This window comes from Vicugna pacos, chromosome 23 (assembly GCF_048564905.1).
Source record: "Vicugna pacos chromosome 23, VicPac4, whole genome shotgun sequence".
Lineage (NCBI taxonomy): Eukaryota > Metazoa > Chordata > Mammalia > Artiodactyla > Camelidae > Vicugna > Vicugna pacos.
In genome coordinates, this window is record NC_133009.1 from 27,268,536 (window position 1) to 27,280,732 (window position 12,197).

The following is a 12,197-nucleotide window of genomic DNA, read 5'->3' on the forward strand; positions in this document are numbered from 1 at the left end:
TTTTTAATGATGTATCATTGTACTACTAAAATAATAAGAACAACCTAAATGGCAAGGTTCTTAACTAGTTTTCACAATTTTGTGTATAATACAAGGGGATATTAGACTCCCTGAATCTCATTATTGTGGCCTAGAACCGCACACTTCCAAAGTTTAACTGTCTCTGGTTCAAGGACATTTATTGGGAAAGATGTTAAATAAGGGGGAAAAAAGGTCCTGGTAAAAGTGACAAGTATTCTGCAGTGCTGTAGAAGTTAATGGAAAGGCATCAGGAAGGGAGACCACAACTAAGCAGTGCCAAATGCCAAGAAAAAGTCATGAAGACAAGGCCACCGTTTCAAGGGGTTGCACGGATAGTGGGAATCTTTCATGTTTCCTTTAACATCTTACCTTAGCATCTTAGAATATCTTATCATAAGATACTCTAGAGCAGGATATAAAATGTCATTTAGGGCAAACATAGAAGAGATAAAGTGACACAATGTCTAGTGGAGCAGGCAATTCAAAGAAGACAGCATGTAAAGAAGATAAGGACAGAAAAACTTCATTCAAAAAAGGCTGATGTAAAGTCAAATTCCTGATAACGGGATAAAATGGCTTCTCATGGTTACTTAACCCTTATTTATTGACATTTAATATGACTATAGTAGATCTGTTTTTCATTTTTAAATATGCAGTTAACCCTTGAACAACATGGGACTAAAAGGCACCAACACACCATGCAGTAAAAAATCTACATATAATTTTATAGTCAACCCTCCACATCTGCGGTTCCACATCCAGGAATTCGGCCAAGCAGGGACTGTGTAATACTGTAGTATGTATTTGTTGGAGAAAAATCTGAGTTATCAGTGGACCCGGGCAGTTCAAACCCATGTTGTTCAACAGTCAACTGTGCTCTATTTAAATTACTAAAAACATTTTTCTCTCCTTCACCAATAACAACTGACGATCTTTACAAAGAAGGGAAAAAATACACTTCTTTTTAACTAATGTATTAGTTTGCGCTTACCCCTTACTTATAATTGTCATAAGAAATGCAGAAGATAAGCAATCAAATTATCTGTCTTGAGTTTAGGCTTTTAAACTCTCCTGGTAATAATGCTAACATATAATACACTTAGTCAAGAAGAAGATTAAGTAATTTATTTTTGGAGTTATTAACAATCTGTTTTTTTTAAAACATACAAATCAAAGCATACATATTATGCTAATAAGAAGTAAACATTAAATTAGAACTGTACATTAAATTAAATGGAAATGTTTTACAATAACTAGTAGTTGAATTATTGCTAAGTTTCAATTTATGTGCTGAAATTTGACTTCTATATACATTTTTCTGTTGCCCTTTTTTTTAACTGCTTAAAAATGAAATTTACAGACACTTGGGTTACCACTGGGATGTTGAATACTCATACACTATGTCATGAACTGCTAGACATTTTATGTTTAAAATGAAAAATGGGGGTAACACTTTATTTTAATGGTATATTAATTAGTTCCAAATTATAATGAAAATCCTATAGCAGTGAATAAAATATGACATCTACACGAATTTGAAATAAATTTATTATGATCAGCATTATCACAGTGAATACTAAATGAATTAACAATGATGAAAGACCAAAAGTACTACCAGGAATGTAATAAAACATCGAGAAAAAGCTGGAAGTTTCCAGTCACTTCATCATCAACTAGAAAGAAGTACTATAACCCTGTCCAACACTATATTCATGTGTATCATTACAGGCCAGGAAATAACTGATGATAAATAAAAAATGTGTGGTTAAGTATTTTTCTAGTGATATGCAAAAATTATGCATTTTACACATCAACGTACTGTGCTTAGTCTGACCTTAGCTCCTGAATAAATACTAGATTAAAAACCCAATACTCTTTCCTTCTCATTATCATGTAACTTGTAGCTAGTTTAGACATGAGGAATAAAATTCCAATATTAGCTGTCCTGTGTTATAAGATATATTGATGTGTAAAATAATTATTTTTCCCATATCATTTCACTTAAGGATTTCAAGCTCCGTAAAGGCAGGAATTATGCTTAATTTCCACTTTGTGTTCTGATTATCACCCATGTTACTAAGAAGAGGTCAACAACTACTTGATGGTGATACGTAGGACGACAGTTTAGAAGGCAGAAGCCATGCTTTATTTTCCATTAATAGTCTCCATCATTATTATTATTTCACAGCTCAGTGAAACATAGGTCGTAAATATATCATAGTTTGTAGGAATTATAGTTTGTCCTGCAGATTTATACTGTGAGTGAACTTTTAGAATATTTTATATTTACTTTTCTTCATCTTCCTTCTCATTTCCTGAATAATTAAGTCCTAAAGAAGTCAGCAGTGGGTAAGGAGAGTAAAGATCTGTGCTAGAGGCAGGGCTGGGGAAGACCCCAGGGTCAGTGTGGGGAACCAGCACCAATGCTGGGTGAGGTGGGCATCCACATGGGCGGGGGAAGGTGCGACCTGGGGTACGGTGTCACAGTCTGAGTGAGGGAGATTATTTCCATGGAGAAGAGGCCTGGCTTTAGGTGTTGAGGAAAGGTGAGAAAAGGGTAACGTGGGAGGGCAGACAGTACAGGGAATCAGAGCCCAAGAGTGAGGAAAAGGGTATCCAAGTTGGCGGGGAGATGAGAGTTTCACATAGAGAGGTGGACCCCACACTGAGTGAGAAGAGATATCCCTAAAAGGGAAAGCAATGATGCTGACAGGAGTTTGGTTACATACAGAGGGGTTGGTCAAATAAGTGACTATATTAAAAATAATGAGAGCCAGGTTTCTCAGTTAGAAAAGGAAAAGGAAAAAAAAAAAACTAGAGTGAACCCTGTCATGCTGGATTTGAAACAGAGTTGTCAATGTAAATCATGGATTGCAATAACTACATGTATGGATGGATAGATAGATAAATGTAGATGTAAACTCTGGACAGATGCACACATGCACGTATTTTCTAGTTCCCTCTTGAGAGGGCCTGAGAACAGCAACACCCAACGGCACAGGCATCTACTAAAAGAAACAAGGGCTCCTTGAAAAATGGGCAACTCCAGAGCTGGGGCAGGAAGAGCAAAAGCTAAAACTGGACTTTTTTGTGTCAGAAAGCAGGAAACTCTTACTAGGATCAGGACACAGAGAAAGCTCCTAGTGGCTCCCATTGAACAAGTCTGGGACAATGCCAGCCTGAAAATAAATAATAAAAGGAATAGATCTTAACCCATCAACTAAAATAGGAATATATATGAGTTTATGATGATATAAATGAGAAAATAAAAAATTGAAATTCAGATGAGGAATAGGATACATATAAAGCTTCAAATTACCTGCTTTTAAAAAATGCCTACTAGTTACAAAGGAAAAAAGAACATCATCGTGGAGAAGTATAGCAGATGACACCTTAGTGACATGATCCAAATGAACTCCATCACTAATTGGACAAATCACAATCATGCAGTACCTGGCAGATGCACTGAGAAGACTAGATCATCGCTTCCATGATATTTTGCTGTAGGTACATAACCTGAATCTAACAAAGGAAAAATCAGACAAACCTAAATTGAGGGAAATTCTACAAAATAACTGATCTGTGGTCTTCAAAGGTGTCAAGGTCATGGAAATTCAAGAAACATTGAGAAAATGTTCCATATTAAAGATAACTGAAGAGACAAGACAAACAAGATCCTTTTGCTATACATAACATTACTGGGACAACTGACAGAGCTTGACTGGAGTCTGAAGATTAGATGGTAGAAATACACCAATGTTAATTTCTTGATTTTAATGGTTGGATTGTGGTTAGAGAATATCCTTATTTGGAAAAAGAATTTGGAAGGCAGTGGGTCGGCAGATAGCCACCTAACCCCATATATCTTCTGAAAGTCTCTCTGTACCATATTACAACTTTTATGTAAGTTTGAGATTGTATGTGTATACACACACACACACACACACACACACACACACACACAAGAATAGCATCTCAATATTGTTTTAATTTCTTTGAATATTTTTCATAGTTTAAAATATATTTTTAATATTTAAAGTAGACTTAGAAATAAGGGAAATTATCATGCATAAGGATAATCATCTTATATTGATAAAAATGTTAATCTAGCAAGCAGATATTATCATTCTAAAGGCATATGCACCCAATAATAAAACTCCATAATAAATGAAGAAAAACGTGACAAAAGTGAAAGAAGAAATAGACAAATCCACAATTATAGCTGGAAATTTCAGCACATCTCCCTGACTAACTGATAGGACAACTGTATAGGAAATCAATAACAGTAAAGAAAACGTGAACAACATTTATCAACCAACTTGATTTAACTGACATTTATAGAACACTCGACCCAACAATATGTATTCGATATATCTTCAAGTTCACTGATCTTTTATTTGCAACACTTTAATATGACATTAAGACCATCTAGTGATTTTTTCTTTTAGATACTGTGTTCTTTTATCTCTGAAAGTTTCATTTGCTTCTTCTTTATATTCCACGTAACTTCTCATTATGCTCAGATGTTCCTTTGAGTCCTTGAGCATGTTTTGAATTGTTATTTAAAAATCCTTGTCTGCTGATTTCACTATCTTTGTATTTCTGTTCTGTATTTATTAACAGATTTTTTTCCTCCTTGTTATAGGTCTCAGTCTGTTACATTTTTGCCCTACTAATAACTTATGAATAGATCCTGGACACCATGAATGCTATGCTGTTGAGAGTTTGGATTTTACTTAGAAATTACCCCCCAGCACTAAAGATGGGGTAAATATCTGGCTAAAATATCATTTGTTTCCTTTCTTTCAGAGATTCTAATCCTGCACTGTCTGTTGTATCAATGTCTAAAAATAATTTTTCATATATTTTGTTCAGTCTTCTAATTCTTCATGGTGGGACAGCAAGTTTTATACCAGTTACACCTTCATGGACACTTACTCTATATGTTCAATTTTATCTTTTCAAAACCAAATTATTGTTTCAGAACAAATTTTTTCCTATTTATTTACTATTCATTTCACAAACAATACATGAATACCCAGTGCTTAATACAAAATTTTGAACTACACAGCAAAATGTAGAGAAAAAAACTGATTCCATTTCAACCTCCCGTATTCTCCAATTTTCAAAATCTAATCATTGTTAACAGCTTGTTAAATGAATCCAGATTCATAGTTTTGTTTCTCTATGTATTTATACATACAAATTTCTCATTAAATGTATTAAGCATTTTCTACAGCCTCTTTTTCCACTTGTTTCAGAGATTTTTGTCACTAAAATATTTCACTTTTAAACTGCTACTTAATATTCCATCATGTGCATATGCCTTTATTTATTTAGCAAGATTAGTTACAAATATATATAAGTCTTGTGTTTTTCCTGTTAGAAATAATGCTTTAATGAAGGCCCTTATACATGACCCCATGCATAAAATGCTCTTATACACAAATTGTGTATATGAGATATTTCTGTTGGGTCAATAGATGAAGTCATATGCATTTTTATGCTATTGTGAATTGTATTATTTTTGTAGTTTAAAATTGTTAAGTGCCCACTGCTATTATATATATTTAAAAAAAAACAATTGATTTGTATGTGTTGTGAATTTTACCCTGAAACCTTGCTAAATTCACTTTTTATTTCCAAAACATTTTTTGTAGGTGGTTTAGAGTTTTGTATGCATACAATTGTGTTTTCAATGAATAAAGACAATTTTAGTTCTTCCTGTGCAATTTTTACCCCTTTTATTTATTTACCTTAGAACATTTAAAACTAGTAAGGAAAGTGTGGATTGTTCAATAAATGGTGTTGGGACAATTATATTTCTATAGAAAAAGTTAAGGTCTTATACAATACATGGACAGAAATACAACTGCATAAAGAGTGAAGGGAAGTGTAATAAAACTTTAAAAATATCATAAGTAAATACAGAGAATTTTCTCATAATCATTGGCTGGGAAGGACTATTCAAAGATAGCCTAAAACCCCCTAAAGCTAGAGAAATAAATTGACTAATTTGACTACATAAAACTCGAAAACTGAAAGACAGTATGGTAGACACTCCCATCAACGTAAAACATATGGCACTGGCTTTGGGACGAGGTGATGGGACTGGAGGAGAAAAGCAGAAAAAAAGAAAACAAAATCAAAATGCTTTATCCAACTTAAAAATAAGTCAGAGTTTTCTTTATTACTTTATTACTTTTGTAGACAGAAGTCAGATAATGTCACTCCTCTGTTGAAAATCCCCTCTGACGTCCTATCTTAATCAAAGTAGAATCCAATATCCTTACTACAGCTTAAAACTTGCAAATGACCTGGCGTCCCACCTTGTCCTCCAACATTCATTTCATGTAGGCTTCTGACAACAAGACTACAGCACTTGTGGCTTCAGTTCCTGAAATCTCTTCCCTTAGAAATCTATCTAGGAGGTCTACTCATTCACGGTTTTTAGGACTCTGTTCAAATATCACCTGATCAGAGGAGCCACCCTTGGACCATTCTATTTAGAACAGGATGTTTACTCACTCTTTGCCTACCTTACCTTGCTTTATTCTTTTTGGTTAAAATCACCCCAAGATAAAATATTACATGTCAGTTTATTTCTGTTCTGTTCCCCTCTTGACTTTCTTGTTCACTGCTATATCCTCAATACCCAGAACATTCCTTAGCTCATAGTACTGCTCTGCCAGCATTTAATTAATAAAAGAATATTTAATTCATAAATATAGTATTGAGAATCTAAGTAGAGAATCTAAGAAATGTTAGAAATAAGTTCCCTCTGAATACTATTAAAATCTAAAATGAAATAAAATACAGCTTATATATGAGAAGTCATGGCAGAAGAGGGACAAGAATTAAAAATCAGCTTAAAATAGGATGAACATGTGAAGTGCCTATATAGCAATCAAAATAATGAACTTTAACCTATCACAACCTTCCTGGGCTCTAATCATTTAAAACCCTAAAATGCGCTGCATGGGAAGAGAAATATACAAAATGATATGATTAATTCATGCCACAGAAAGGAAGATCAATATTAATACTATAAGTTGGATGTTACTACATTAAATCTGTTTAAAGAAATAATAAAAATAATTTTTAGAAATTAGAAGTAGGACCCAAAGGTGAAATACTTTGCACATTCAAAAAAGACCAATATATAGCCAATAATGAAGAGACACACCAGTACACACATAGAAGCTAAATAACGTAACATAAAAGATGCCACTCAGTGGAGACTCAGTGGAAGCCAGTGGGAGAGAGACATTTTGAACTCATTCCTATTGGGGTTTGACAGATTAACCAGACAAAATTTAAATAAGGATACTGGGAAAATTAATAATATGATTAATGAACACATACCAAACTCTTCTTTCCACAAATAGGATAGCATAAATGACAAATAAGCCACAAAGAGAACAGAAATAACTCTAGAAACAGTGAAACAGTGAAACAGTGAAAGTTTAAAAAAAAAAAAAAAGACCAGTACTTGGTCAAATAACAACTGTGTATTATCTCTATGCCACCCTGTAACAACCTCGACACAACATTCAGCCTCTTTGATGAGTAGACCAAAACCTGACCACCCACCAAACATTTCTTGTGTGAATAACTTTCCAGGGCATTTGGGTTAGTCTGAAAATGTGCAAACCTACCCAGGCCCCTTAGCTCTCTCATCACATCCGCTATGACTGCATTTGCATCTCACTTCTTGGGAGTTCCAAATCTTCTCCCTATGTTAGGCAGAGAAGCGCTGGAGGACTCAGGTGCCAATCTAAGCACTTAGTAATAGCATAATTTTCCCCAATAAATTCATCTTTCAACTTCAGAGGCATTCCAATGCTAGATGTTAGGTAGAAACATTTTTGCCACTGTCTTGGTACCAACATAGAAGGAAGACATTAAAACAAACCAAGAAGAGTCAAATTGTTTCCTCCAACTCTATTGCCTACAGGCTAGCGGATTTGGAACAGCATGCTCAGGCTATTTGGTTTCTGGATCTTGATACTTCCTGTCACTTAATTCATCAGACCAGTGTAGTGGGAAGGAAATCTTGTCCAGTGTGGTATTGAAGAGCCTAAGCCTTAGAGGTAGGTTTTTTGGTTTTGAGACTTAGTAGCTGTATGACCTCATATAAGTTTCCAATCTATCTGAATCTCACTCTCCTTGCCTCATGTAAAGAAGGAGTAAATATATAACTTGTATGGATATTTAAGAATTAGATACACAGGTTTTTTTTTCCCCACAATGTCTTCCTTTATTTTTGCAAAATTGGGCCTAACAGGAACTCTAGTGAGAAATGCAGATTCACTGGCCATAACTGAGACCCACTGAATCAGAATCTTCATTTTAATGAGATCCTAAGGGGATTCTGATGTACACTGAAGTTTGCAAAGAACTTACTTAGTCAATAACAAATGGGAGATGATGATAATTTCTTAAGGAAATTGCCTGTTTATTTTTTTCATATATATTAACATTTTTATGGTTTTTGCTCCTACAGCTCTCAATATTTGCTTTGTTCTTTAACTAGGCAAACTTGGGAATTCTGATTCCTTCGTGATCTTTAGATACATTTCTTCATGCTGAAAATACGAATAATAATAATAAATGAAATAAAAGGCATGCCAGCCTATTCTCATCACGGCCTTTGCATGGCCCTAGTTTTTTTCTCCAAGCAATCTCCAGTGTTGGGGAACTGTACCCACTGTCAAAAGCCAGGAGATGGGGACAAAGAGTAACACTGAAATCTGTAGGAAAAAAACGATCTGTTTGCAATTGTGTGGCACTTCACCAGGTTTTTCTAGCACACTGTTCTCAAGCTCTAAAAATATAGATGAATACATTAACTTGTATGAATACATTAACTTGTAAAGTTGTGAAAATCAAATGAGTATTATATGAAAAAGTTCCTAGTGCACTGCCCAGCATATAATCAGAGCCCAAGAAATGTCGATTGTTTCCCTTCCGGTTCCTGCTTACTCCACTGCAATAATCTTTTAAATGCCTATATTCTATATTAGTCTGTGAACATAAAAGGAATGGATTTTATTTCTTTTAGATATGTATGCCATAAATAGAGCATCCGCCACATAACTTACTAACAATTATAGATAATATATGTGATAAATAAATAATTTCTATCTTTAGCTATTTTTAGTACATTTAGGTAAACCAGGGCCAATGACTGATTGAAAGATTCATTTATGGAATTACTAGACAAATAATTATTGTGCAGCTATGATGTATCAGGAACTATGAGACACTGGAGACTAAAATAATAATGAGCAAAACCCCACTTCTACTTTAAGAGGGACAATATATACATATTTCATGTATTATCTCTCAACAGAATGCAAAATTAAATTGTGATGACTGTTGTAGGAGAGGTTCACGCTGTTCTAAGAATACAGCAGGTGAGATAAATGTTAGAATAAGAACAGCTCAAAAGGATTGTGTTTTATTGGCATATTTGTCCGCATGTACTGACACGCCACTGTATTGTACTATTGCCCAATTCACTTTTGTTGGAGTTTCTCTTAAGATGGAACATCTCCTGGGGTACTGCTTCCAGAAGGCCATTACTAAAATGAACCTCTTCCTGAGTGAGAAGGTTAGGTGTAGAGAGGTGGATACGGCTGCTAGTGTCTTCCTTCGCCCCCTTTTTTTTATAAATTCACTTACCGATACTGTTTACCTCGTTAGAAGAGGTTAGATACGGTCACTTTGGGAAGACAAATGAGTCACAGAACAGTTGAGCTGAATGGCATTTGTGACATAATGGAGGCTCAGATTCCCAGGTAAATGAGAGACACTCTGAGCTCACCCAGCTAAGGAGCCTGGGTGACTCCAGTGAGACCATCAAACTTTCAACAGGGAGGACGTAGGTTTTACCAAATTGAGAAGTGATGATGTCAAAAAAAAAAAAAAAACAAACACTTCATTGTACAATGTTACTTACTCTGGGCTTTTACTTCAATCATCCCCAGCTGATAACCATGCCCCCTATATCTATAACCCAGCTGTGTGCTAACATACTTTAAAATTTGCGACGATGTTTGCAGCCGGCAAGTTATGAAGAGAAGTCGGTGGTACTCGCTGAGTTGGGGAATTCGTGAACAAGCTCCAGCCGAGGAACACCGGGCTGAGGAACACCCCCGGCGCGCCCCCCCGAGCGGAGGCCTACCTGTTCCTGTAGTAGTACTGCTGCCCCATACTCGTGGAGCGAGCTTGCAGCCGCGCTAACGTGGCCATCACTCCGCGCGCCGCGCTCGCCGCGGCTGTTACTCTCGGTCTCCTAGGCAACCGGGCCAAACCATGGCGCAACCCCGGGGGGTTCAACTTTTCTTTTACTCCACGTTTCCTCCCCCGCACTGTTTCAGTTTCCGGAACACTAGAGAGAAAAAGACGAAATTTTGCTCGTGAAAAATGTCAGATGATTGGCCTCTGTCTCATCATCGAGTAAAAAGAGGAGATTATAGGAGAAGGAGGTGATGGGGGGAGGAGAACTAATGGTTGCTCCGGGCATCCGGTTTCCGCCTCCCGTCTGCTTCCGGAAGCTCAGCTCAAAATGCTGAAGTGCTCCTGCGAAGTCGCTGGTGCTGTGGAAGTTGGAGTCTGTTCTCGGGCCTGAGCCTTGAGGCCAGGCTCCTGGGTGTCGTTAATGTTCGGGGCCGCCGGGCGCCAACCGATCGGAGCTCCAGCCGCCGGGAACAGCTGGTGAGGCTGGCGGCCCTGGGGATGGGAGCTCAGGAAAGGGTGTGATGGCCGGAGGCCGCTGGACTTGGAATGGAAGGGGGAGGGAGTTGTGATGGGGCATCTGAAGACACTGAGGCCTTGCTCTCACTCGTGCCAGGGATGGACGCAGTTTGAGGAAGGCATTGAGGTGTGTGAAGGAATACAGGTAGTGCTTGCTGAGTGCTTGTCTACCACTCCACGATAATTTAGGAGTAGGGCTTTCTGTACCCCAGGAGCAATTCATTTCCTCGTTGATTGTTGACAAGACGAGGGACACAAGAGCGTATCTCAATATAGGCCTTATTTACTCATTTCCCTTTTTAAATTTATTAGATTATACCAGGTGTTTTGGAAGATCAAATCCCAGAAATCTAGACTTCTGGAAGTTTAGTAGTGGGGGAGACCACCCCGTTATTTGGAGGCGGAGTAATCTACCTTTTTCTGCCCCTTGGACATTACATTTTTAGTTCAAATGATGTGTATGAGTGTTTCCTAAGGAGATACAAATGTCAAGATTAAATGTGGGGTTTGGCTACAGTATCATCATCAACACCACTTTAGAGTAATAAACTGCTTCGACATTTCAAAAGTGTCCTGACAAATTAATACACTTTATCCTATGACGCCCTGTGTTAGGAGATGATCACAGGCACAGAATACTTTGCCATGCATCCTTTAGTCCTAGAGCTAGAAGCTGGGTTTTGGATTTCTAGCTGAAAACGCTGTAGTTCCGGTCCTTTTTTCCTCCCAAGCCCTTTTTCTTCAAGCATACCCAAGGCAAGCAGTGAAAAAAAAGCACATTTTCCACTGACTATTCTCAAACATAGTGTTGAACAACAGGTGGAATGCCACTGAAATATGTATGTCCATTTCTGGATTCTGCAACAAATGAGAGTTTCGGGGATTCTAGTAGTCTGTGATCTCAAAGAATTTCTTTTGCATCATCTATCACTGAAAAGTTAAAAGAATATTTTGCCTAAGATGTTTTGAATGAGATCAGATCATTCTGTAGTTCATCTTATAATGAATATAGATTTGATTGTGCTATTTCAATTTTTTTTAATTTTTAAATTTAAATGTATTTGATTTACAATATTATATTAGTTTCAGATTTACAACATGATTCAGTGTTTTTACAGATTATACTCCATTTAAAGTTATTAGAAGATAATGGGGAGGGGCAGATTAGGGGCATGGGATTAAGGGACACAAACTACTATGAATGAAATAGATAAGCAACAAAGATATATTATGTAGCACAGGGAATTATAGCCATTATCTTGGTTATGCTCCTTTTAAATGCTCACACTTTCCAGTGAGAGAAGTAGGGAGTACTTTTTTTTTTTTGAGCTATTTTTTTAATGGTACTGTAAGTAGCATAAAATAAAACACAGTGTTCTTAAGTGTTCAGTATTTTTAGTTTTGGTAATTGTAAA

General features: G+C 36.5%; 2 protein-coding genes across 8 annotated transcripts in view; one reads left to right on the forward strand and one right to left on the reverse strand.

Moving 5' to 3' along the window:
• Window positions 1–10,318, reverse strand: part of SPATA17 (spermatogenesis associated 17) — a 136,044-nt gene extending 125,726 nt beyond the window's left edge. For all 4 annotated transcript variants that reach the window (XR_012063581.1, XM_072948732.1, XM_006203653.4 and 1 more), the window contains exon 1: window positions 10,211–10,318. Coding sequence is in view for 3 of the 4 variants with exons in the window: in XM_072948732.1 (XP_072804833.1) it covers window positions 10,211–10,278 (68 nt within the window). In the remaining variant the exon portion in view is untranslated. The remainder of the gene's footprint in view (window positions 1–10,210) is intronic.
• A 250-nt stretch (window positions 10,319–10,568) lies between these two features.
• Window positions 10,569–12,197, forward strand: part of GPATCH2 (G-patch domain containing 2) — a 133,671-nt gene continuing 132,042 nt past the window's right edge. For 3 of the 4 annotated variants that reach the window (XM_015238630.3, XM_072948733.1, XM_031690123.2), the window contains exon 1: window positions 10,577–10,743. In XM_015238630.3, the coding sequence (XP_015094116.2) occupies window positions 10,688–10,743 (56 nt within the window). In that variant the 5' untranslated portion in view covers window positions 10,577–10,687. Of the gene's footprint in view, window positions 10,744–12,197 lie in introns of all 4 variants that reach the window. The other variant, XM_015238631.3, reaches the window with a different exon arrangement.